The 27,808-nt window shown below is 38.7% G+C and overlaps 1 protein-coding gene across 3 annotated transcripts in view; it reads right to left on the reverse strand.

Moving 5' to 3' along the window:
- DAAM1 (dishevelled associated activator of morphogenesis 1) overlaps positions 1 to 27,808 on the reverse strand; it is a 182,864-nt gene that overhangs the window by 37,646 nt on the left and 117,410 nt on the right. For all 3 annotated transcript variants that reach the window (XM_010376028.2, XM_030930783.1, XM_030930784.1), the window contains exons 4-15: positions 18,745 to 18,816; positions 13,156 to 13,250; positions 10,445 to 10,778; positions 9,724 to 9,834; positions 9,508 to 9,611; positions 8,237 to 8,303; positions 7,897 to 8,014; positions 6,986 to 7,124; positions 6,642 to 6,700; positions 3,256 to 3,443; positions 2,442 to 2,741; positions 2,029 to 2,136 (exon numbers count right to left, since the gene is read on the reverse strand). In XM_010376028.2, the coding sequence (XP_010374330.1) occupies positions 2,029 to 2,136; positions 2,442 to 2,741; positions 3,256 to 3,443; positions 6,642 to 6,700; positions 6,986 to 7,124; positions 7,897 to 8,014; positions 8,237 to 8,303; positions 9,508 to 9,611; positions 9,724 to 9,834; positions 10,445 to 10,778; positions 13,156 to 13,250; positions 18,745 to 18,816 (1,695 nt within the window). The remainder of the gene's footprint in view (positions 1 to 2,028; positions 2,137 to 2,441; positions 2,742 to 3,255; positions 3,444 to 6,641; positions 6,701 to 6,985; positions 7,125 to 7,896; positions 8,015 to 8,236; positions 8,304 to 9,507; positions 9,612 to 9,723; positions 9,835 to 10,444; positions 10,779 to 13,155; positions 13,251 to 18,744; positions 18,817 to 27,808) is intronic.

Raw genomic sequence — 27,808 nt, forward strand, 5'->3', positions numbered from 1 at the left:
CCTACTGATTACTTAAACAGTGTTGGTTGCTAGGAGACAATTACCCAATTGCTAGGCTTTCTGCAATCTTGTCTCCCAGAGCTCTTGAGAACTGTCCACATATTTGTCCCAGAGCATTTTGGCAGTATCCTTCTGCACCTTCTGCTGAAAGCCAGTTAATTATGAGTCTTGTAAACTTAGGTCTTTCAACCACCTGCCTTTATAATAAATGCAACCCACATGCATAGCAATGCAACCCACTTGAATAGCATAATTTGGAACAACTGTTGCTTTTCTTTCCTTTAATTTACTTCTGAACGTTCTTAAATCTTCATATTAGGCAACCGGCACGGAACAGTATCAGTGATCAAAACTGAAGTGGGAAAGCAATGGGACACGTAGCCAGGTTAGAAGATTATTTGAATTATCAGGAAATTTGCTACAATGGCTCAAGATTCCATGTCAAGGCCAAGGAGACACCTTCTCAGGACAGCAGACAGACAAAGAGGCAGCATGTTGCAGCCAATCAGGAATGAGTCTGGTCACAGTCCCTGCCACACGAGGACTCTAAAGACAACTTTTGTCCTTTGAAAGATAAATTGTTTTGCTTTCTATTGGCCAATGCCTTATCTTCATTGTGTTTTTTCCATTTTCCCTTATTTGGTGTGTATAACATTACCCAAGTTTGCCTTTCTACTTACAGTAGGGGTGGGCAGCTGAGGGCTCCTGTTTTAAGGGTTCATGTCACTATGGCAGGCAACTGCCTCTATTTTTGTATTTTATTAAACTAGCATAAAACACATTACAGAAAAGCTTTCCCTTTCTTAAGGGAAAATGTTCACTTAAATATTGGCTTCCTCCCCCCGCCCCCGCCCATTTCAGATGTATCAAAGGCCATTTTGAAAAACAAAACAAAATGAAAGAAAAAACCCTTAGTTTTTGTTTCTCCCCCTAGCCTGAGTCCATCTACTCTTTTGGTGCTCAGTACTTCTTTTCTGATACACTCTTTCTTGGGGACTAAGCCAAGGAAACCAACTAGGAAGTCTGCTGCTTGTTTAAGGATGCTCCACCCATGATTCATCTGGGAGTTAAGGGCCTCTCAGTAAAGCCCAAGGAAAGCCCCGTAAGAGGCCCAGCATTCATGTGTTCCTGTTTAGGATGAACTCTGCTCTCCCCATCATTCCTCTTCTTCAGTCATACTTAAGAATCTTTCTTCTCACACTACTGGACTCAAGTTTTCTCTTCTCAAGACTTTGATGATTTGGGATCCTACTCCACCTTTTCTTTTTTCTTCTGAAACTCTCCAGACTTGGCCACCCTGCTGCATTCTCTTGTGGTCTAACTTTAAGAGGCTCTATCACAATGCCGGGACTCACATAGTGATGCCTGTCAACGTGGAGCACCAGCAGGCACCAAATCACATGCTTTTGCTACTATTACAAAAGCTTTGCTCACTTTTCAGTAGCGTCTCTGGTCCTATTTGCACCACTGCCATCTCCCCACTTGTTCAGCCTTTACAACCCCACTTCTGTTCATGACATATAGTAAAAACTCCTAAGTTCCATCTACTGGCCAAATTATAGTCATTTAAAAACCTTCATACTTCTCAAAATTCCATCCATTTCACAAAGCATTCTGCTTCAAATGGTAACCATTTGATATGTATTTTTTAAAAATTCAGATGAACCAAAATAGCTTTAGATACAAACACTGTGGGGTGACAATTTAAGTTATTTAACTCTTCTACTTTCTCCTGGTGAACCATTTTGATTAAATACAAGTGACAGCATACAAAACTCTTTACACCAATAGAGACAAGGTCTTAGACATATACCAGATATGAAACTCCCTAACAAGGAGCTTATATACCTTCAACTGTTCACATACAACTGACAGGCACTTGGACAGAGACATGGACATGCACAGGATAGATCCAACAGCCTAGAATTCATATGCCTGTCACATCATGGCCATGGCTGATGGGCCAGGGATCATGCATAAGACATGATTTTTCTACCTTTTTGGTGTCTGGAGGGCATATGCTGTTACCTGCTGTCTTTGATAGGCAGAGAAGGTTCTTTCCAGGTCTTCAAGATCTAGAATTTTGAAGACTTTTGTATCATCAATTTCGGTCCATACTGTTCCTTCCAGTTTGTTCTAGAAACATCAATGTAATAAGTGCTATAGTTTATAGTTATACATAAAACGAACAGGCATGGTTATTTAAAAAGTGCTTCTATCCCAAATTTTTCAGTCTACCAGACACTTAGAGTAAGTGGGTTTCAAACAATGTGTCATTTATTTCAGAAGCTTTATCACTTAAATATTTGAGCTAGTGAGAACCCTGGGTCCACACTAGAAAATGAAATCATTGAACAGCCAGGGCTGTTTTTCCTTTCAGTGACAACACAGTGAGCTGCTAATGCTATCCATTAGAGGGAAAATTGGAACAAATGGCTTACCTCAGGCAGTTTAGACCAGTTGAAGGATTTCAGGGCATTTGTGGGCTGAGGAATGCTTTTATTCTTGAGTGCCAGGCCCATTGGAGCACCAGGAGGTGGCATGACTGCCCCTAAGGGAGGAGGCCCTGGGGGAGGAGGAGGGCCTCCTGGAGGGAGGGGAGGTGGTGGAGGGGGAAGCATCTCACTTGGTAGAGGTGGGGGTGGTGGGGGAGAAAGGAGAGATCCAGGCACAGAGGAAGGAAAGGGCCCTCCTGGTGCTCCAGGTGAGGGTCCACCTGGGATTGAAGCACAGATGGCCCTCTGAAAAGATAAAAATAGGAAAAGAAAAGATCATTGGAAGAAGTAAATTCATTGAATAATTTGAGAGTCTGTAACTTTGCCTGAAATGTATATTATAGAGAAATTCACCCTTCTGAGAATGTTTACAAAGATTGGTAAAGTCGAATGGACTCTTTTGGGCCTTCATGGACTCCATTGCGTCAACCTTTTGTATCTGACACTCAAGTACTTGTCTGGGATGCATTCATATCTCTCTCACTTCTTGCACCATCACAGACAGTCTGGTTTTCATGAAGTCAGTTTTCACTTTAAGAAGCTAATACAATTTCCTTTGCGCTTAGATTTGTATAGTATTTTAAAATGCACCCCCCAAACCGCCTACATGATAGCAGAGGGAGTGATTCTTCTAATTGTGATTAATCATGAGTCGTTTCAGATTTTATTCCCCCAGTATGAAACTGTCTACTTAAGGGTGAGGGGCTCTAGGGTCAGTGAGGCCTTGGCAGCTGCCCGTGAGCTGAGCGGAAGACCTCACCCTGCTGAGCTCATGGAGCTGTGCTGTGAGGTCTGCCACCTGCTGCTTGACTTGCTTATGCTCAGTAGTCTCCTTTTCAAGTTTCTCTTTCATTTTATTTAAGGTCTGCATCATCTCTTCCTTCTCTTGAGTCTTGGCATCACATTCTCGTTCTTTCTTTTCCAGTTTCTGTTGTAGCTCATTGTGCTCTACACGTGAAAACAATTGGACAAGAAAACAGGAGAGTCTTCAAAGCTGAAGCATTTTCTCTAAAAAAAAAAATTGACTGAGGATGATGGCAGAGATTATGAGGATCTTTATTAGGTAAATATTATTCCTCTTCTCCATCAAAGGGAGCAACTCAAGGCTAAACGATGTTTGTACTTTGAGTAAGCTTCGGATGAACAATGTTATTAACTAGGTTCTGTAAAGAGACTGAAGAAGTCTACACTCAACAGTTCTAAATACAAAACAGAAGTCTGAGAGTGACTACTTGTGGAGGAGAATGGTACCTATTTGGTACTTGATTCAGAATCTTGTCATTAAAATGGTTCTTTAGCAATATGAAGAAAAAAATAAATATTCAAATGGCCTCTTTTCACAAATTAGAAATGAGACAAAGAGTAGTTTGGCTTTTATGAGTTAGGTTTGCCAGCTCACGTCCAACCAGCAGAAAGGCTGGAAGGGAGGATCTTACCTGTGAGGAAGAGCTGCCTTCAGACCCAGGGTTTGTCCCCAGAGGGAGTCACTTCTCCCATCTCCCCTCAGAAGGCTACTTGAAGTAAGTGTTTTATGCTTTCAGTAAACAATTATTAAGACATATGAAAGCAAATGTTATCTCAGTATTAAATATCTTAAAGGGAGTGGTGTCAGTAGAACGTGAGAATCATGGTAACATGGGGGAGAAAAACATTGACTCTCAGCTGTAGTTTTACTGACTTCCTCAATCCTGTTATAATAAAACAGGGCATCCAATTCAGCATAATGCATATTCACATTGCCAATGAATATAAGCTTGCTGAAAGGCGTGATGAATTTTGGAAAAGAGAACTAACAAAGTTTAGGCTGCGGATTTTTATTTCAAATACATGGCCCCAATTCCTATTCTTTTTATATCAATAAATCCACTAGAGGTATAACCCACTGGGGCAGAGCTACACTAATAGATCTGGTCTCTATTTCTGAAATTTGGTAACACATTTAAATTCTTGTTTTCTCTATCTCTGACCTTCTCTCTCCTGAGTTCCCCCAAATTAGAGTTTACAGAGAGGAGTTCAAGCCACTAAAATCCCTGGATTTTGCCAACAATCCACTTCTACCACTCTGTTGCTGCTTCCCTAAGTTCTCTAGAAATACATCTAAAAATGACGTCTCTAGATCCCATTTTCCTTCTTTTATCTCCATTTCATTCTTCTTTCACAATTTCAGGACTAGAAACTTGCCTTCCTCTCACTGGTCATTAGCTTTTGATGAAGCTGGCTGTATTTCAGAATTACCTGAGAAGTTTCAACATTTCAAGACTCCCCAGATACTATTCCAAGAAGTCTATTTTGTATGTAGATGATAGGGCTTAGATGATCCTGATGTATGCCAGGTTTGGGAAGCTCCAGCCTAAATGACTCTCTCCACAAATGGTATCTATTTACCATTCAGTCACTAAGCTTTTATTGAGCACTTCCTGGGTGTGCTGCCCTAAAGAGAATTCTCCCCAAATATTTTCTACCTTTTAGGTCCACAGAACTTCTGTCTCCTTATCACTTCTACATTTGGACTACTTTATCAAAATATGCCCTCTTTAATACAATTTTGTCACCTGAAGCTTCTAGGAAAAAAAAAACTAACGTTTAACTATAATCTTTCCTCTTTTAGACTCTACCCATGATTTCACTTTAAAACATTAAAACAACCTGTTCCTCCCACTGACACTGGTGATTTTCTTTTGCACCATCTCAGCCACCTAAATCCTACAACAGTGGCTATCATTTATTGTGCAACTAGTATGTGCCAGACACTATACTAACGTTCTTATATTTGTTTTGCCATTTAATCTTCACAACCATGCTGTGAGTCAGGATTAATCCTCAGGTTGCAAAGGTGGAGACTGGGGGAGAAGAGAGGAAATGACTTAGCCCATCCACAGTTAGTAAGGGGGAGAGTTGAGACTCCGACCCAGAGCTCAGCACAGTGTCTGACACACGCATTCAACAAGTATTCACCGAATGAACGAATGAATGAATGACTCGAAAGCTTACATCCTAAGTGCTCTCCTCAACCTGCACACTTGAGTCTCCATGCTCTAGAGTGTATTCCTAAAATATCCACTCATTGACTATTTTCTTTTTCGTTTAATCCCTTTACACTGATTTTTAGTCAATGTTTCTATTATTTTTGTAGCGGTTTCTGAAATTTATTTTTAAAAATGCATGTGCAGTATCACTTATTTGAGAGCAATCTGAATACATATGAGGAACTTGTAACATAACAGCAGTTAGTTCACATTTAGTATTTTCTGATACCAGTTATGGCCCTGCTTTTCTGCTCAATGGAAATGTGATGAAAGAAAAGGAAATGCTTAGGCATCTCTTGGACCTGCTTTCCAGCACATTAAATATTGGGGTGAACGTTATTGTATTTCATTGGCTGTGAGTGAATAACTTGGAAAAGGAAAAGGAAGTCAATTAACCAGTATGGTGAGAGCATGGTGGCTGGCAGTATGACTGTTTCCACAAAGGCGCCAACTTCAATTTGCTAATATTTTAAAACAGGAAGGAAAATCACATACATTTCTCTGTATGGCTGGCACACTGATGGACATAAATGTCTCTCCTATCATTTGATACTGAGGATTAATATCAAAGACATATTCAAATACACACTAATAGCTGGCCAGCTAATGTTTCATAACACATATCTCAGCAATGGTCACTGGTTTTCTGAATGACTTCTCTTTTTATAACTGGTACCAAATCAAGGTCATGGACAGAATTGGATTATTGAAACCAAGTGACCTGTTCTTCTCTTTTAAAATTTTGGATAATCCCTCAAGTCCCTTATTATATTTCTTAAAACCCAGTATGATTTAAAGAGCCATGACGGATAGGGGAAGGGTTTGGATTATTAGTAGTTAAGAAAATTTGATTTAAGGAATACTGAACAGCAAATGCTATAAGCTTTTCAAAACATTTACATGATTATAATAAAAGGATAAGATATTTGAGAATCAGTATGACAACTAAAATAGCTCAATTTAAGAAGCCCAGTGCAAAATTCCCTTAAAAGATGGAAAAAGAAAGCCTGCTTGTACCAAGTCAAGAAACATCAATGTAAATTTTCAAAATATATGGAAATCAAGGTCACCCAATAACCAATAACACAGCCTCTTCTCTTATCAGGCCCTTATTATTTACCTTTTCTCATTTTTTCCGCTTGTTCTTTCCACTGCTTAACTTCATTTTCATTAACCAACCTGTGTAAGAGTTCAAGGAGCATTTATTACAAAAAATATAAAAGGTCCACTGCTAACTGCATTCTCCCTAGGTACAAAAATAGTCTACTGCAGAGAAAATTGTCAGTGCATGCTTAAAACCCATTTAAGACCAGATGTTACTTAGATATAGTGCAGGTGTATAGTAACTCATATTTGACCCCTAGAACATTTCGGCTCTCCCAGCTGTTACTCTGAAGTAGGATAAAATAAATATCTTACATTGTCACCATTATCTCACAGGCAGCAGAATAAGAGAAGACTTACATTCGTACGACATTCTTAATATTAAAGTTTTCCAAAGGTGTGGAGTCGGGGTCCTGTCCTTTGTCATTTTGGATAACTATCTGCTGTATAATTCTATCTAGTAGTAACCAGTACTGAACAGTGTTGCCACTCCTCTTGTCTAAAAAAGAAAAGAACAGTGAAAAAAAATCTTCAAGTTGTTTCTAAGCTAGGACAAATATTTGTCAATGGTGGTCACCCTTTAGAGACACCGAACCAAAGAGATGTTTATAACATCTGCACCAATGCTTCCCAAAGTATGGAATTTTGACATGCAATGATCATTTATTTGATTGAGAGGCACCCTCTACCCCTTTCTCAACGGATTGTAAGGCATACTTTTTATTTTTAAAATCAAAATTTTTTTTTTTTTTTTTTTTTTTTTTTTTTTTTTTTTTTTTTTTGAGACGGAGTCTCGCTCTGTCGCCCGGGCTGGAGTGCAGTGGCCGGATCTCAGCTCACTGCAAGCTCCGCCTCCCGGGTTTACGCCATTCTCCTGCCTCAGCCTCCCAAGTAGCTGGGACTACAGGCGCCAGCCACCTCGCCCGGCTAGCTTTTTTTTTTGTATTTTTTAGTAGAGACAGGGTTTCACTGTGTTAGCCAGGATAGTCTCGAACTCCTGACCTCGTGATCCGCCCGTCTCGGCCTCCCAAAGTGCTGGGATTACAGGCTTGAGCCACCGCGCCCGGCCTAAATCAAAATTTTAATTTGTTTCATTGAAAAAATTTTGTAACAACCCTTAAGCCGTGTAGACACACATACTTGGCTTCATAAAACCAAGGCTTGGAATCCCTGGTGTGCATCCAATGTAATCAGCACTGTGCAGGAGCCAGAACCCTTTGGCCAATGTCCAAACATTCAGAAGCACACATGTGAGTCACAAACACACTTACAAGGCATTTGGAGGCAGTGGTGCAGGATGGACATGAAATGTGGGTAAGCTTCACTATGTGTCAGCCTCTTCCTGGTCAGCTCAAACATCTGAGTTGCACTTTTTGTGTCTATGTGAACCTATTTTATAGGAAAAAGAAATCAAATCAAACATCTAAGTTCCTCAATCCCCCCAGTGTAAAGTAAACTCAAAGCAAACAGAAGCTAATCCTGCCACTTGGGAAACAAAACAGAGCGTTGATTTTGCTTTTAGGTAGAATTGGTCCATGTGGACTCTACAACACACAAAGACAAATAATGTGAACTGATGAGTCAAACCAGAATAATTGTAAGCATACGTACCAGTTCAAATCTTTTGGCAAATTCTAATTCATCTTCATTTCGGAGCATTTCAAAAAAGTCTAAATGCCTGAAAAATAATGAAAGAAAAGTTATTAAGTAGAACATCTTACAAACACAGGTGCATAAGACCGAGGACATTAATACCATGGTTTTTCCTGACTTTTCAGAGATATCTCAAAAGAAACAATGTAATAAAATTTGAATTCTTCAACTTAACCATGTTCTTTCTAAGTAAAAAAGATATCACCTGAGTGAAACAGATCACAATATGAGAAAAATTTAAAAGTCTAGGATGCCTAGCATATAGTAGGCAATTATTAAATTAAAACTAAATTTAAAAGCAATCAAGTTCAGATTCCACTATGGATTCCCTTTATAGAAAAACATGCCCATATACCTATACTTAACTTCCAGCTGAATTAAAGATCACAAAAGAAATGATCATGCCATTCATTTATTCAGTCACATATTTATTGAACTCCTACTATGTATTCTACACACCCAGGATACATTTTATGTAAAGTAAATAGAAAATGATGGCAGGTGAGGTAAATAATGTACACACAATGGTTAGAACAGGTCTCTCTCCAGGGAACTAAGGAACAAACAATTTGGACATCTGCAAAAGATATTTCGAAGCTGAGGAAACAGCAAGTGCAAAGGCCCTAATACAAGAGTGTTTTTGAGATGTTCACAGAATATCAAGAAGAGCATGCTGGAGTATATGAATATACAGGAGAGGAGAGACGTGGTAGCGAAAAGCTCTGAAAGCAAGTTGGGATAGCTTAGACATAGTGAAATGATAGCAAACAAGGAAATGAACAGGTAGTGGAAATTAACATTCACAGAATGCCTATCAAAGGGGCTAAGTGATTCCATAGGTTTTATAGTCAGTTCTTACAACAGTCCTGGAAAATAATTGTCATTATCATCATCACCACCAGCACTATTTTTTTGCAGTTATAAAAACAGCAAAATTCAGAAAAATTGAGTAACTTCACCAGGATACACAGGAGTAAGAGGCAGGACTAGGACAGGATATGAATTCAGGTCTAACGCTAAAACCCACATTAAGTTTTCTACATAATGTGCTGCTTCCCTCATCAACAAAGTCTTACTATAAAGACATCATTAGCTGAACTAACATTCTGATACAAGCTCTTTATGTTACAGACAGGGCACAAGTAACCACAGGCCAGCACTTGATGAGGCACTGCATTACACAGATGGAAAACACCGAAACTTTCTCACATCATAACAGTCTGACTTACCTATCTAATGTTGAATTTTCGTGTTCCCTTAATTTATCTATTACAGGTTGAATTCCTAACATCAGAAATTCATAGCGAAGATGAAGTCTAAAGTCCAAACTCTCCTGAAAATAAAAGGGCAATAAAATATGTATTTGTGGTTTTTAGACTACATAATAATCACTTTTTATAAATTATTCTTTACCAATATATTTTTAATTTGTAGAAGGTTCTTACCACTCCTGCACCTTGGCTGAGCACTGCATTAATGAAGGACATGATGGCAGTCTTGAGACTCACTTCATCTCGATACCGCCCAGTGCTTTTATCCAAGTCGTTAATTAATGTCTATCAAAAATATAAATATAAAAACAAAGGACTGAAACATTACTAACCTTATGTTCATTTTATGAACTTTTTTATACTCAAAAATTAACTTTTAAAATCTTATGTTTAGTCAGGATTACACTGACCCATAGAAAGCCACCCTTTTTCTCCTTAAGAACAGTCCTAAAAACTCTAATTTCAAAATTATTACATGATACATACATGTATACAAAAGCCCTTGCTTCATTACCTCTGCTTGCTTTTTACATCTGAGTAATATAGTGAAATATGAAAAATTATTTGTATTGATCCTAATTCAAGAATGGCAAGCTATAAAATTTTCAGGAAACACTCAGTTTGGTGGGTTCAAAAGATGTGTGCTGTATGACATGTAGGATGAAAGGCCACATTTTCAAGTTCTGCAAATCTAAAGGCCCAGATTGATCAACTATTGAAAGTATACCCTATTCTCTGGTTCTTAAACCTAAGAAGGGAATGTTTAAAGTCACACTGTGAGTAATCACCACAAGGGGACATCTCAAGTAATGTTCCCCCTTCAGGGACAGGAAAAGCACGTGTTTGAGCAGACTTTAAAGAAGGGGTGAGTGAAGAAGGCCGAGGGAACACCCACCTGAAAGCGGGTCCTTTCGCTGGCATACTTCTGGTAGTGCAGCATGGCCTGTAGAACCTTCTTGTGGCCCCCGGGAACCAGGCACACAGCGCCCAAGATTTCCAGCACGGCCACCTTTGTTTTAATGTTCTCTGTGCTCAGACTCTGAGCAATTACATTAATACTCTCAGAATGAGCCAGGACATGAGCCCGGCCTTGAGAGTTGTTCATTAATGCCTTTATACAGCCAATGAGAGAAGTATGTATTCGAGACTCTGAGGTCTCATAGTCCATGGTCTTTAGAAAGTTGAGGATACACGACAGGCCATCCAAGTCGATGAATCTGGTTACAAACCTGTCATGAAGAGAAGCGCACCACACTTAAGTGCCTTTGGGGTTTTATAATAGCCCCTAATAGAAAAGTCTGGAGGGCGGAGGAAAGAAAGATTTAGTTCCTAAAGTGCCAAAAGCCTTACACTGATGAAGCCTTTTTCATTCTTTGCCTCTTCCTTGGCACAGACCCAATGGTCAGGTCTAACCAAAAGTGAGAAAAAAAAAACCCCTCCATTTGTGATAAACGTATCTCAATGGGTACAAAGAACCAAACAACAGATCGTATATTCATAAAAAATCAGAAGCAATGCAGTGAGCCAAGATCATGCCACTGCACTCTAGCCTGGGCGACAGAGCGAGACTCCGCCTCAAAAAAAAAAAAAAAAAAATCAGAAGCAAGAGAATACTCAGAAAACATATCTTGTCTTAGATTAAAATCATCTGCTGCTCCTGTGTTATTCAGTATATAGTTCTCATGCCCCCTCCCCCCATCCTTTTTTTTTTTTTTTTTAAGAGAGACAGGATCTTGCTCTGTCATAGCTCACTGTAGCTTTGAACTCCTGGGCTCAAGTGATCCTTCCACCCCAGCCTCCCAAGTAGCCAGGACTACAGGTGCATGCCAGCGTTCCCAGTCAATTTTTTTAAAACTTTTTTTTTTTTTTTTTTAAGAGACGGAGACTTGCTATGTTGCCCAGACTGGTCTTGAACTCCTGGCTTCAAGCAAATCTCCTGTCTCAGCCTCCCAAGTAGCTGGGATAGTGAGTGACCATGTCTGGCCCATGTGCTTTTATAGGTTGACTGCTGACGCACTTTTAAGTGCTGATCACTGATCCAAACACCCTATCGATGAAAGTCAAAAGCTTCCTTAAATTCCAGGATATCTGCTTGTTGAACAAATGATAATCTACATCCCTAAGGTTTTGTAACAAAACTATTCTCTTATATGACATGCTACATGGAATCCCAATATTCTGTGTACTGAATACAATAATAAAGCAATACTTAACGTTATTAGTATTTCTTACACTTACTGTTAATCAATGAGACTAACTCACAATGCACATGTACATATTAAAGCCATCGAAAAGTTCAGAAGTAACATAACCTGTTTATGTGATAATTTTCCAAATGTATTTAGGCTTGGATATCGATTGACATCTGAGAGTGCAGAACACAATTGAGAGAAATGCTGACACAGGATAGTCTAGATCTCTGTCATATAACTACATAGTATTTTTCATGAATCGGACTTTTCTTAGTTTGCATTTTATAGTCAAATAAAGAAAGGGAATCTTTATTTTCTAGCCTTTTCACCCAACCACATGACCCAGATATAGCCAAGCTTGTTAAACCAGTTGGCTTCATTCATAGTACCTGTGCTCATGAAACATAAGAATCCCAACACCTCACCAAATCCTAGTGGCATTAAAGGAATGAAAGTGCAGAAGGCACAACACAGAAGCTGATTATCAGAGAGCAAATGAATCACTATTGCCAGAAAGTCTATCCATCTTTAAAAAAAAATAATAGTTGTATTGAGAAATAATTCACATGCCATAAAATTCATCCTTTTAAAGTGAACAATTCAGTAGTTTTTAGTATATTCACAGAGCTGTGTGACCAACAACACTAGCTAATTTTAGAACAGTTTAATCACCCAAAGAGAACATTTTCCCCACTTCCTCAGCTCCTGGCAACCACTAATCTACTTTCTGTTTCTATGGATTGGCCTATTTTGGAAATTTCATATAAATAGAATCATACAGTATGTGGTCTCTTTTGTTACTGGCTTCTTCCACTTAGCATATTTCAAGGTCATTTCATGTTGTAGCATGTATCAGTACTTCATTCCTTTTTTTGTAGCCAAATTATTTTCCATTATGTGGATATATAACATTTCATTTATCCATTCATCAGCTGATCAATATATGGGTTATTTCCACTCTTGGCTATCATGAATAATGCTGATATGAACATTTGCATACACGTTTTTGGGAGACATGTCTTCATTTCCCTTGGCTATATTCCTAGGAGTAGAATTATTGAGTCATATGGCAACACTATATTTAACATTCTGAGAAACTGTTAAAACCCTTTTCCAAAGTGGCTTCAAAATTTTACATTCCTAGCAGCAATGAATGAGGGTTCCAATTTTTCTACATTCTTGCCTACTAACTTGCCATTGCTAAAGTCTCTCTCTTTTTTTTTCTAGCCATCCTAGTGGCTGCCTGCATACCTTTTCACAGAAGAAAATAACTATTAAATGTTAATGATTAAAGTATGTTATTCATGGTTTAATTTTATGGTTTTAACTTAAGACTTCCTAGAAGGTTTGACTCTTGCAAAAAAAGGAAGGATGGAGAGAAAAAAAAAAAAAGTGCTCTCCAAGGGAAAATTACCTCATTGGTTTTGTCCTCAGTGCTGTCTTTAAACTCTCTATAGTTTTACTTCTCTCTTCTTCTTCTTCCTTCTCTAAAGCCAGCAGAGATTTTCTCTATGCAAAGAAAACAGAAGTTACTTCTTCAAATTCTATTTTTTAATTACAGTGCAAACAAGACAAACCTACAGATTATTTGCTACTATCACTGTAAATATAAACAATAAATCTATGAGTAAGTAAGTTAAGTCCTTCAAATTTTAAATAAAGCTTTAGGGAAAAGTTTAGAAATCTTAGTAGAGATGATGTTGCCCAAATGTTTGTATAACTATTCTATAATTACCCTTTGATGTAGATACTACTATTTGTATTTGATAGAAATAAGACTGAACCTGTAGTTGAATACAACATTCTGGCAGTTAAAGATAATACCATCACATTATTAAAAACACGAGGTGGGCAGCAGTCCTCCCACGCTACCATTCCTATTCCTCAGCCAAAAAGTGTGATCAAGACCAAAGGGATTTTGTTACATCAAATTATTTTTTAAGAAGAACAATTCATTTGGAGCTATTACTAGGATAGACAATTCCTTCAGAGTAAATGCTTAACTTCTAGAAATTATTCAATATCATTTAGAAATCAGGATATGGAGTGTGTGTGTGTGTTTCTACCCAGGGATCTGCTAGAGCAGTGCTTCTCAGACTTTAATGTGTATATGAAAATCACCTGAGGATAATGTTAAACTGTGGAGCCCGGTTTTGTATGTCTGGGGTGAGGTCTGAGAAGTTGCATTCCTGACAAATTTCTAGGCAATGCTGATGCCACAGGAGCAAGGTTCTATGTAAGACTGTGGTTGTTATTATAAAATTGTGAATGCCAGTAAGGTGTCTAGTCCTTTTCATTCCCTTTGACTCTGTGATCACCCGGTTGTACTAAAGTACCCCCAGTCTTATGACTCCAGGATCCTCCACTCATGGAGCTCCTGGTCCCTTTTCTTCATCCTGTTCTGAACACATGCTTGTCTAGTTTAATCTTTTTACCTATTACAAATTCTGATAGAAATGCTTGGCTGGGAAACAGATTGGGGTGACTGTATTGAAAAAGAAAAGCTTGATTCATATCCATGGGTCTCAATGACCCAGTCTTAGCCTTCTTTCAGGACCATAAATCATCAAGGGTGACAATCAATAGTATCAGCATTAAGTAACTAAATGTTAACTAAAACCTAAATATGATTTCATAATGAGAAGAGTGAAGGTCAAAGCAAAATAAATATAATACACCAGTATCATTTATGGCAACTGAAATAAAACCCAGTAGTTTTTCAGTTTTTAAAATCTTGTGGCCGGGTGCGGTGGCTCAAGCCTGTAATCCCAGCACTTTGGGAGGCCGAGACGGGCGGATCACGAGGTGAGGAGATCGAGACCATCCTGGCTAACACTGTGAAACCCCATCTCTACTAAAAAATACAAAAAAATAGCCGGGCGAGGTGGTGGGCGCCTGTGGTCCCAGCTACTCGGGAGGCTGAGGCAGGAGAATGGTGTGAACCTGGGAGGCGGAGCTTGCAGTGAGCTGAGATCTGGCCACTGCACTCCAGCCCGGGCGACAGAGTGAGACTCCGTCTCAAAAAAAAAAAAAAAAAAAAAAAAAAAATCTTGTTATTGTTTCTGTAAAGTTGTCCTCTTGCTGGTGATGCTCATGGACAGCTGTAACCAGAGGATGGTGAGGAAGGAAGCTGGGTGCAGAGACAGCCAATGAATTCTCCCAAAGCTCCCAGAGACCCATCCCCTGGAAAATTCACACAAATCCAGCCAAGAACATTTAATCTCCAATGATACAACTGAACTCATTTGGACTCTTATGAAATCACTTGAATCTGTAGCTCAGAACCAAGCCTTTTATGAAGATCATTCCTTGTTGCTAAGCTTAATGACACAAAACTATCCCCAAATTAATGACTACACATTTTACTGTGGATCACTAGTACAAATAAAACTGCATGTATTTATCCTTTTAAAAATCTTGGAGAGGGCGGAACATATGAATAGCAGCAGTCTATATTAAGCTTCTCCATGCTAGAGTTGGGAGATTTATGAAATGTCAAAGAAAATTAAATTGGAACTTCCTTTCCCAATACTGTGTAAGGAATATAACCTTTCTCTCAAAACAGAAGAGACTACAACATTTTCTATGTGTGATATATTTTCTATGTGTGATACATTTTCTATGTTCAGATTTGGTTCTGAGGTTATATTTATTGTGGTGAGACAACTCAGGATATGTAGCTGAAGTTGATGTTCTAAATGTGACTTTTCAAAATAAAATAATTTATACAAAATTTAAAGCTTTCAAGCCTCACATTTAGGAAGAAGGTTTAATTTGCAGCTTTTAGTAGATAAGGGAGATGCCTACATTTCTGAAGATGACTACTATGCCAAATATCTAGTATGTACAGGCCTTGTGGAGGCTTCTTTGAATGCTCTATGCACTTACTAAACACGTGCTCATATGAGAAGCAGACAAAGGACAAAGTGCATCCTTGCAGAGGGTCTTTCTGTCAAAGCTGCTGAGGTGTACATTGGAACACGCAGGTCTGACAGAGATGCACAAATGTGGCCCAGAAGTCATTCCTGCTGGGAGTCTGGAACTTAGCTCCCATTTGAATAGTTTCTTTGGTGGGAAATCAATAAGCCAGCCCACTAAGCATACTGAACTTCACCTCACAGTCTTCTTCCTTGAAAAAGCATGGAGAAGCCACATATAAAGAAAGCCGAGGTCCTTCTAGATGTTAGGTCGCACTCCTTTATTATACTATTTTTCACTCTTTAAAAGTCAACAGATCACTCAGGGGTCCTTTAAAGAACAAAGCATTCTTGTAATGAGGATTACATAAAGTAATTGAACTTGTTCCACAAAAGGCTGGCTTCACAGACTAGTAAGTGCTGCAGTTCTCAACCTGGACTGTTTATCAGACTCTTAAGGCATTAAAGAAAACAGATGCCTGTACCATCTCAGAAAAGTCAGCCTTGCTAGGCCTGGGGGTGGGGAGAAGGTGGGATAACCAGGCCTCTTTCACATGCCACAGGGTTTCAAAAACTGAATTAGTGAGAGGCAAACTGGAAAGGAGTCTTTGGGCTCAGACAGATAGGTTTAAATTCCCAATTAGATGACCACCTCCTAATTAGATAACCTTGGGCAAGGTAACCTTTCTGGAGTCTCAGACTCCTTGTTTATAAATAGCATTTACAGCATAGGATGCTGGTGGGACCTCAAACAACATATAAAGTGCCTGTTACCCTGCTTGTCATGTAGTAGTTGCTGCTGATTCTGCAGACAATGGGTGATGACAATGTGGACAAACACTCCTTCAAGAATGCCCTAAGCAGAGAACCAGAGTCTAGCTGCTGGGCCATGAAAGGATTTGGAGGACTTGTGTGCCTTTCCATGGCCCCAGGTACAATATTTCAGGACTTCTGCTGTGTGTTATCAAGAATTCTCCAGTACAGACATCATAGTGATTAGCCAGAACTATGTATGCAAGGCGGTGGTGGCAATTAGAATGTTGAGAAAAACAGAAAACCCAGCATAGGGTTTCTGGTCTCATCAGATCTCCTTATTTCCTGAAGTATGCAGGAATTTTGAGGCCTCATTAATTCATGGACCATTAATGCCTTTTACCTTTGACCCTGGGAAGATGCTGGCTCAGTCCTAAAAGGAACATTAGAAAGCTTTCTTAGGTGTTTGACACAAAAAGTGTAACAAAGTCACTGACAATTTAATAGACTTGTGGTGCTCTTGGGAAGGATTTTGGATTAGGAACCAAACACACAGCAGTTAAAATGTAGATCACTCAAGAATGTGGCAAAGAATTGTCCAAGGAGCTGGATGGAGGAGAGAGGAGGCTCTTAAAGAAGGGCCACATGTTGGCACATCACGGACCCTGTAGCACACAAATGAGCCAAGTCTACTCCAGACAAGGCAGGGGTTAAGTCACTAAAGGACAAATTAATCTAACTGTCCTATACTTTAAGAAAGGAAAAATCCACATAGAACGTAGTATTTCCCCATTTATAGAAGGGAATTCATTAACAAACAAGCAACTTCTCTTGTTAGATAACAAACAATGCAGATTTAATTAGAAAGAGAAACAATTCTTTTTTTCCTAACAGCCAGGAGCAAGAATTCAGAAAATAGCCTTTATATGCAGGAAATATAAATGGCTCCAAATTATTATTGCTTAGGCAGATGCATAGAAAATCCCTGGTGGTCATCACAAATCTCATGTTCTGTTGGCATATTCACACAAATGCTGAGATCACCCTTTTCTCATCTTTGGCATTGTGTGAGATGCCTTGAATAAGAAGGATTTGGTGGTTATTTTCTGTCCATTTCTGCTATGCTTTTAGATTAGAAACCCTTGGGGAAAAACTTATGTAGTTTCTTCTACAATTTTTATATATACATATATATATTAACCAGGCTGTTTATTATTCATTGTATGACAACAGAAGAAGCATCTTCTAAGAAAAAAGCCAAAAAAGAGGAAGTTACTAAAAGTCAAGACCTCTAAAAGTTTAGGAAACGTGTGAACGACTCACATATTCTAATCAGTTTTTAACTATTCCAGCAGGCAGGAAAATGTTATGAGACCATTTAAAATGCTTGTTTTGAGTGATAAGAAATTTATTCTCCATAAAAAGGGAAGGCAGGAAGGAGGTAGAAGAAAGTATTCTCGAAGCTATCATCTACTTGCATGTTATAAACATGAATATAACAGACTGACTCTTAAAATCATGAGTGTGCCCACTGAGACAAAGACTGCATTCTACTGTGGGCAACCTCTAAATCTTATCAGCAGGGATGGGATTTAAGCTACTAAGGCTCAAAGGTCGATGACTTATTTTCTGCTGTGAATTTTAGCTGTGATGAATAGGTGTCCCTCAAGCTGCTGGCAATGCTGACATCACAGACATCCATGCACTTAGAATTCATATTTTAGGCATTGAGAATATATATTAAGCAATTACTGAACCAACAATTCATGTACTAAAGACTTTCCAAGGATATCTCAGCACTACCATTATGATGCCTTTTCATTAAATCACTTACTTCATGAATTCCTGACCTATTATATGAGTAAAAGAGTACTTGGTCCCCTGTAAAATCAAGAAGCCAGGAAATAACCAAGTTCTCAGTAAGAAAGAGAATGGGAGGAATATAGTAAAAAAAATCGCTTAATCATATTATTTTAAAATGGTATTAACTTTTAAAATAGTGTTGCCATAACCAAGCTGCAAGTGACTGGTAAGAGCAATTGCAAGTTAAAGTTGAACACAAGCCAGATTTCAGACTACATTTTCACTTACAACATTAAACTCAATTATATTTTAGTGTGTGCTGATTTTATTTAAAACATACTGGAAAAATCACTTTGCCAGGTATCTCTCCTACCCTCTTTCCTTTCCCCAGCATGGAATGTTTAGGATGGAGTTTGGAAAGGTACTGACATTTGGTAGGTCATACTCAATCGAATTTATTGTGCAACTGTGTACTTTGTACTATACTTGCATTTTAAATGATGTGTCAAAGAACATAAAAGTCTACTTACAGCAGCCATGGAATTGAGCTGATCAATGTAGAATTCAGGCCAACTTGTAGCTCCCTTGTTTTCTTCTTGGTCCTAAAAAGGGGGAAAAAAAGTGACATACCACCCAACATACACACACAGCACCTAGAAACACATCCGACTTCCAGAGCACCCAGACAATGACCCACTCAAGCCTTGAGAAGACACAAAGGTACGACATATTTATTTTTAAATGTTGGCTTTAAATGATCGGACTGCCTACTTGACTAGGGTGGTCTTCCCACCTCAATTTCCACAAAGAATGCTGAAGTGTGAGTTAGGTGTAACAAGGGGACGTTTTCTGAAGCGTGGATCAAGAAGAATTTAAGTGGTGTAAAGTTGTTTTCCTTCAGGGGCTATGTCACACTGGACAGTACTGTTAAGACTACACACCTGGATGGAATCCATGAGAGAAGGAAACTTGCCTTAAAGGTGACCATAGGATTCAGCCAGTTATTAACCAAACTTTTCCCGTTAGTGTATTCAGACTCCAGCAGGCAGTAAAAACTTGAAGAAGGGTTTCATTTGATGTAGCAAAAAGTAAGTACTGCTTCAGATGAAGAGGTAGAAGAAGAAAGCCTGACACTGAATGGAAGGTAGTAAAATGAACTCACATTAGTCCGAGGCGCAGCCCTCATGCTGTGACAGCTTAGGAGTTTTGATAGAAAAGGTAGTGCCCTCTGAGTGGAAAAGAACTGAAACCCAAAGTACTCAGGCACCAATTCCTAAACCGTCCCAGCTAGCCTTGCCTCTTACAGAGCAGGGTGACCTGGAGCCAGTCCCTAAGCTCCCCAGGGCTTCTGTGGATGGGAGATCTATGCCAACCTGAAGCCGAATCTCAAAAACAACAACAAAAAAATCAGTTATCAGTTGGCTGTGGCCTCTGCTCCACCTGAACACTGAGCCCAGCAGAAGATGGCACTGCGGTCAGGGATTTCTATGCATGTTTGCACATCTATGTGGCTGTGAGTTACTTGTGTGATCAAACAGACCTGAAAAGGAAAATTTTGGTTCTTTAGCTTCACATTCAAAGAGCACCTGAGGACAATCGATATCCCATCCCAGTGGAGAAGATGCTGTGCCATGTACACGCAGCTGCTGTCTCATAATGAAGTAGTGACTACCTCCTATGTTTTAACATCTCTTTTAGTAGAGCTCTATATCCTGATGTCAGAATCCCAACCCTCAGTAGAGTGGTTTCAAGGTGGGGCATTTAATTTCAGTCCTATACTGTGCCTCGAAAAAACACTTTCTGTAAGCAAATCTTTCCAGACAGGTCTACACAGGTGGAATAAAAGAAATGTAATTTCAAAACTATTTTTTAAGCAGTCACAACAAGGGGGCAAAGTCGCTTACAGTGCCTTAAAAGCTGGCAGTAACTGATACCTCAACTCAGGCAGTTGTGTGAATTTCATCTGGAGATTGAACAAGCCAGATGATGGGGACTAAGGCTACAGCAGAGGCTTTGAAGTTAGACTGGATTACACTCCCATAGTTTCAAAACATTTAGGAAATCTGATGAGTTTTTAGAAACAGGCCTTGATTATACTTTAACATGTTAATAAAATAGCTATAGTGGTAGTATAAATGTTAAACCCTTCTTTCCTCTTAAAAGGGAGTATTAAAATTAGCAAAATCCCACTCTTACCAATGTATTTAACAAGCCAAAACTCACAGTGATATTCAATGGTATTTGAACCTATAAAACGAAGTAGAAGGTGCCAGATCTCTCCATTCCCCCAAAGTAGGGCAAATTTCCAAAACTAAAACAAAATCAAGTCGCATGTCTGAGGTCCCACAAGAGCCTGTCTGTTGTAAGCTTAATATTTAACAGTTACAGAAGAGAGATCATTCTTGAAACTGAAGACTGGTACATAGAGAGAAGTCTACAGTTTGGAAATGTTCTAATAATGCAAATAGATTAACAGTGCACGTAGATACTGTCATCAAAATAAGGGGAAGAAGGCTTCATTTTTATTTCACATGCCTCAGTGCTGAGAAAACCAAACAAGCTAAAGTATGTGAATGTTTCTTGTAAATGTACTAATGTGATCCTCAAAGTTCTGAATTTGGGCAATGTATCTCCAGTTTTCACTGTGCAATACTGGTCCCTGCATACAGATATGTGCTGCAGGAGCCATGTGAAACTCCCGTCTCTGAACCAAAACTCTCTCCTCCTCCTTTGTGAGGCGTTAAGAGTCTGTAGCTCTGTAGAAACATAGGCCAGAAGGAGATGAATGCAATTGTTCTCTGGCAGGAGGAGAGGAGAGGGGGGATCTGAACATTAATTTTATTATTTCTCTAATCCAACTCTTCTTTTTACCTTAGGAGGTTGATAGACACCTATAAGACAATATTCATGGACAAGATTTCCTGCTGGATGCAATTCACCTTGACACTTCTTGCTCTCAGCCTGCACTCACTACTGTTTTAACTTCTGTTCTAGATTGTATACTTTGCTCCTATTATCCCAAATTCTGTGAATGGGAGAGCCCTTCGCCAGAAAAGAGAACTTGTACAGTACAAAGTGCCTTAAAGAACACTAACTTTTGTTTTTTTAAACATCCAACTCTTTTAAAAGATAAAGAAATACACAGTCTTTCTAGTTTCACCTCATTTCCAAATAGCACATTTTTCATTCCAAATTTCTGGTCAGTAGCTAGTAAAAAATTCTAAGAGATCCTCTCTCATCCTCTTTAAATGTACAAGGATGCATTATTTTTCTCAACATCATTTTGCCCATAAGAATAAATTTTACATTGTCTCTTAGTTCTCCTTCTTACTGAGGTAGACATTCACAGCTATTTCTGGGACTTCACTATCATCTCTATCACCTCCAAGATGACTGTGATACACTTCTTTCACCACCAATAGCATTTGAACCCTTAGTTACTCACTAGCTGTGTGACTCTTAAGTAACCTCTTTGTGACTCAGTTTTAGCTTCCTTACCTGTGAAATAGGTGCCTGCCTCCTCATAGCATCTTTGTGAGAACTTAAAAAGTTACTACAAATAAAGCAAGCACTGGGAAGAGTATACACAAAACACGCTCAATAAATGCTAGCTCTGACAATAATGATACTGTTCCAGAGTCTCCAGTTATGGCCATTCAGTATCCTTGTAACTGGGACTGTAAAAATTACAGCAACCAGTTTGGAAGTAAATTTTGGTAGTAATTGTTCACATTTAAAATCCATATAGCCTTTGCCCCTGTAAGTTTACTTTCAGGAATTTAGCCTATAATTACATGTTCACACTTGCACAGATATATAATCACGAAAATTTTTCACTACAGCACTGTTTGAATTAACAAATGATACAAAGGGGAACAAATACATACAGAGAGGGGCTAGGTGCAGTGGCTCACACCTGTAATCCAGGCACTTTGGGAGGCTAAGGTGGGAGGATCACTTGAGGCCAGGAGTTCAAGATCAGCCTGGGCAACACAGCAAGACTTCATCTCTCCAAAATAAATAAATAAATAAAACAATTAGCCAGGCTTGTTGACACAGGCCTGTAGCCCTAGCTACTCAGGAGGCTGAGGTGGGAGGACTGCTCGAGCTTAGGAGTTCACCAGCCAGGGTGACATAGCAAGATCCTATCCTCACACACAATAAAGAAAAGACAAGTAAATATATTGTTGGGGAGACAATGTTTCAGAATATCATCTTTCCCATCTATAGGGAAAAATATGTATACACTACACACAAACATTTCCAGAAATATTTAAAAAACTTAACAATGGTTACCTCTGGATAGCAGAAGGTTTTTTTTTTTTTTTTTTTCAAACTTGTAAACTTCTATATAATGTAAATTTTTATTTTACCAAGAACATACACTATTTTTACAATTAAAATAGAAGTTAAGTCCTAAAGCATTATGTACTGTCAGGACAACAGCTTTCGTCTGTCTGATGTTCAGGGTGACATGGAATGCATCAAGACCCTTTGGCATCTGGAATGTCTCTGTCCTCCACTCCTGGGGCACCCCTCCACTTCCCACAGCAAATAATTTAAACCATTTCTCTACTAATTGTCTTCTCTTACTGGATTTCTATTTTTAAAACTCACCATAACCTCAATATCAGCTGTTTATGCAGAGAGAGAATCTCTGATTTGGGACAAGATTTGTATACCCAAAGCATGCTAAAATGTTCAAAATATCTACGCTCATATACTTAGAAATTTGTGTGACAATTTCTTGGTAGCAGCTGAAGTCTTCCATTGATATAAGTGAGACTCAAAATACAGTTAGAAAATTAAGTCTTTAAAGAAGAGTAACTTCTTCTGAAGTTAGCACAGGACACTTTCTTAATAAGGTCATTTCCCAAATAATAATATAAAAGTATGTATGTCAGAGAATTTTTTTTTTTTTTTCAGTTTAAGATGCTCTTAGTAAGGCCCGAAATAAGCTATGCAAAAGGTCAATCAATTGTAAAGGACATGCTCTGCGGTTGTTCACTAGACCACAAATCACAGGCTGAAGCAACATTCATTTGGCCAGCTAAAGCCATAAATCTCTATGTGTGCTGTTACGAATCGAGGAGGTTCTTAGATAATATCTGTCAAGGAAGAAAGACACACTCTTTAACTGTCTAGACTGGCTGAAACTCTTCTAGCAATGTATAACAATACCATCATCTCAAATATAGTGGAGATATACTAAGGCTTAACCAAACAAATGTCAACAGCAGGAGTATTGTTTCGGTATGACACAAAGTAAATATTACTGTGATCATTTTCATTACAGGGGAAAGGCAAATAATTGCTAATAAAAATCTGTTCTCTTTGCAAAGAACATGCTTTTAGAAATTTCAAGTGAACTGTAATCATACATAGAATGAAAAAATTCTATCCATTGTTAATAAGCAAAATAGTCACCTTGTTTATTAATTAGTCACTACTGGTCAGGCACAGGTGGCTCACACCTGTAATCCCAGCACTTTGGGAGACTGAAGTGGGTGGATCACTTGAGGCCAGGAGTTCGATACAAGCCTGGCCAAATGGTGAAACCCCATCTCTACTAAACAAACAAACAAACAAAAATTAGCTGGGCATGGCGGCACATGCCTGTAATCCCAGCTACTCAGGAGGCTGAGGCATGAGAATCGCTTGAACTGGAAGGTGGAGGTTGCAGTGAGCCAAGATCGCACCACTGTACTCCAGCCTGGGCAACAGAGTGAGACCTTGTTTCAAAAAAAAAAAAAGAAAGAAAAAATATGTCGCTACTATTCTAGGTAAACACCAGTCCAATCCCATACACTAATGAATACAACAAACATTAAGTAAATTCACTTTACCCCTAAAATTTATAAAGAAACCTAGGCAGAAAAGAGCAGATAGGCCAAAATAGTTTATTCTGTTAGGTTATGTCTCCATGATGTGTGGCATCTAAAAGAACTCTTATGTTAGAGAACAGGTGCCAACATGAGACCAGGTCTAAGCAACAGGGAAAGAGGAGCAGAGAGGATGAAAGATGTAAAAATATTTGTGGGAGGCCTTGCTAATAATTTCTGCTAACTTCCCCCTCTGGCTCATAACAGTATAAACAGCATCTTCTCGAAGATGGCTATGATAAAGTGTGGAACAATCTGAAACAACCAAGGGTCGCAAACTTTTCCTGTAAAGAGCCAGACAGGAAATATTTTAGGCTTTGCAGACCACACAATCTGTTGTAACTATTCAACTCTGCCATTGTGTAGTACGAAATCAGCCACAGAGAACACTTGAATGAACAGGCAATGCCACATTTCAATAACACTTTCTTTACAAAAACAAGTGACTGGCCAAATAACCCCATGGGCCATAGTTTGTCAACCCCTGTGAGCTAGATTAAGCTTGGCTCTCAAGAGGGCTGGATTATATCAAAATCCTAACTTGGTTACCAACTATTTTTCATGCATCAAGCTGCAGCTATAAATTAAGATAAGCTCATAAAGTGTTTGGAATTGGCCCAGTAACCTGAACTTTTTCTAGAGAAGCAGTGACCTACCATGCCTGTGAAGTGTACCTTCTTGCCAAGCTCACTGCTCCTTGAATCTATATTTAATCCTACTTTTTGAAAACAGCATAGCATCATTAGGTTCTTTAAATCCTGACATTTGCCCCCAACTCTTTCCATCTTACTCTTGCTTTTTGGGGCAAAAAAGTAGTAGGAGATTTAAAACTTGGAGTTTGGAGACTTGCTTTCCTCACTCCCTCCAATACCTAACTTTAACCCCTGGTGGTGGGCAAAACTATATTCTATATCTGAAGTTCGCCAAAAGAAGGGCAATTGGTTTCAGAAAATAATTCCTGTGTTGTCACATTCCAAGATAGCCATGTGGTCCCTGGACTGCCAATCCTGGTTACATTTTTTGGCTACTACCACAATTATATATCAAGTATGTCTGTTGCCAAAATCCGGTTGGGCCCACACAAAGAATGATTACAGAACAGTGGCTTCTTCATCTGCCAGGAAATCCAACACCTCCTCCTAAGCCTCAGAATGTCAGTCATTTTTCTGGAAAGACTGAATGATGACTTGCAATAACAGTGGCTTTCACATGTAGCAGGAGAAATCATGGAAGAAAGAGTAAACTTTCTCCATTATTCCTAATGTTTTAATAAAACATATGCATATTTTTAAGCAAAGCCATCATAGGATTATACAACTGGTCTTTGACCTTAGAGACAACCTGGGCTGAGTTTCCTCTCACAGGGGTCCCTTATAAGGTTACCAGCAGGTGATCCATCATCTGCTCTTGAGAAGGCTTCCAGAGGTCCACAATCTTCTGGGACTAGCACTCTCACGAACTGTGAAAAAATTCACCCGACACTGAATTGACAGATGTCTCCTTGTAACTTCAAGCACTTGTTGGCCTTAGTTTGGTCCTTGGGAACTGCATAGAATAAGTCTAATCTCTCCTATGAACAATGACCCAGCAAATATTTAAACAACTTGAATAAAGTGATTATATCCTTCCCAAATCTTCCCTTTTACAAGCCAGAAATTCTCTACTGGCTGTATAACACAAGTTTATCTTCCTCAATTAATAAACAAATCTCAAATTTTCCATAAATTCATCATACCCTCATGTCCATTATTTGCAGGGATAACTTTAACAAACATAACTAAGCTCCTATAAAAGGACTATTTTCACATATTTGTATTAGTATTCACAGTTCTATACAAACTCTACTGAGAGGGAAGATTTCTATCCAAAATGTCTCTCCAAGAAGAACAGAACAAGCTCTCACTCTCCTGATAACATTATCTCACAGATAACATTTATGACTTAGAATAAAAGACACGTCATATTGAGTGGAGGGAAACATGTATAGTCCTTGCTTTATTAAGTATACATATTTTAACAAAGTTGGTCATAAACTAAATAGCAAAATGGGTTTTCTCATTATAAGACTGAGGATGCTTTACCTCTAAAATATAAATCTAAGTTAACAAAATTGAAATTACATGAGTAGGACCTTGACTCACCAGCTGTCAAGAAATTTGGAGGGACGTTTAAGTCCCTTTAGAGCGTTATTTTTCACACCTCCAGGTGACTTTTGCTATCTCCGCCATTCTCCTGTATAACCATCCATTCACATATCATAGGAATTTCTTCCATGTATGCATATGAAACCTGATACCTCCTCTGACCCTCAGGGCTCTGCTCCTTCCTTTTCTTTGGTTTATGCATGTAGAAAGACTAGTTGAGCCAATAAAAAATGCCACGCTTGCCCAGAGAAAGCCTCTTGTTACCATATCACATATTCAAAAATAAAATATACTTGGATTTCAGATCACTTAGAATCAGCTCCCTCTTTATCAATTCTCTAAGTTTAAAATTCTGTATTGGTAAAGAATAATTTTTTAAAAGCATGGCATGAATCCATGTCAAATATTTTACTAAACTTGCTAATAAATGAGAGAACTAGGAAGATGTTACAACTGGTTCAAAGGAGAACCCAAAGAGTAGACTTATGATAAGCATCATGATATTTGAAAGAGTTTACAAACAGATGCAAAACTGGGCAAGAGGGCAACAGTCAATTGTATCAGACTCAATTTGCCTATCAGGGATAAGAACCATTGGAAGTGCTATCAGGTTTTTAAAACAATAATTTACAGATTTGTGAAAGAAGCTTGAGACAAAAGTAGAGATGACTCTGAAGAGTGCTATAGACAGGATATTTAGTCTATCTGATATTTACTCCATTTCACTATAACTGCAGCTTAGCAAAAGAAAAGATGCATGACTAGTACTTCCTGGTTGAAGAAAACACAATCTATAAAGGTATAAATGCAGAGGCCACACTGCATGACTAACACTCTGCTCTAGACTCCTTGCATCTAAATTACCTAAATGCCCAGGCTTGCCCAAAGCTCTTGCTCAAGAACATTTATTCCATTCTGACCATTACACGTCAATTCTCTCTATTTCTGTTGCCCTGCCTAGGCTGCATGGTATGGTTTCTATCTGTGCATCACTGAGTCTCAAACTTGAGACCACTGAGGTCCTGACCATTCCATTCCATTTCCCTTGGAAGGGAGCACTTGGTCCTCTATCCCCCTCAGGAATTTGTTGGTTAAGTATTTGGGGTATGACTAAGTCTTCCTGCACTATTGATTAAAAATAAAAAATAAAAATAAAAAAAAGCTGTGAACTCAGTGAGGTTAGACCCTCCAGCCAGAAAAGAGGCTATACTCAACTGCTGCTCCCTAACAGTTTGGTCTAGAGCTGGATGCCATGTTAGAGTAACACACAGTCTACTAAACCTCCCAAAGACATGGCAGAATTTTAAAATCTAAATACTTGTGTAGACAGCCAAACTCTGTGGCAGCATTAATACTACACTGCTAATCATAGGGCTTCTCAAGGGCAGGATAGGAGCAGAACTGTTTTCACTAAGCTCATATCTACAATGCTGAGTGGAATCTAAAATGACATTTGCTTTCCTTCTCATTCCTTTACTCATCTAACAAATATTTATTGAATTCTATTATATAATGAGCTAAGCACTATTCTGGGTGTTGGAATACATGAATAAAAGAACAAAGTTCCC

Source organism: Rhinopithecus roxellana, chromosome 5 (assembly GCF_007565055.1).
Source record: "Rhinopithecus roxellana isolate Shanxi Qingling chromosome 5, ASM756505v1, whole genome shotgun sequence".
NCBI classification, from domain to species: domain Eukaryota; kingdom Metazoa; phylum Chordata; class Mammalia; order Primates; family Cercopithecidae; genus Rhinopithecus; species Rhinopithecus roxellana.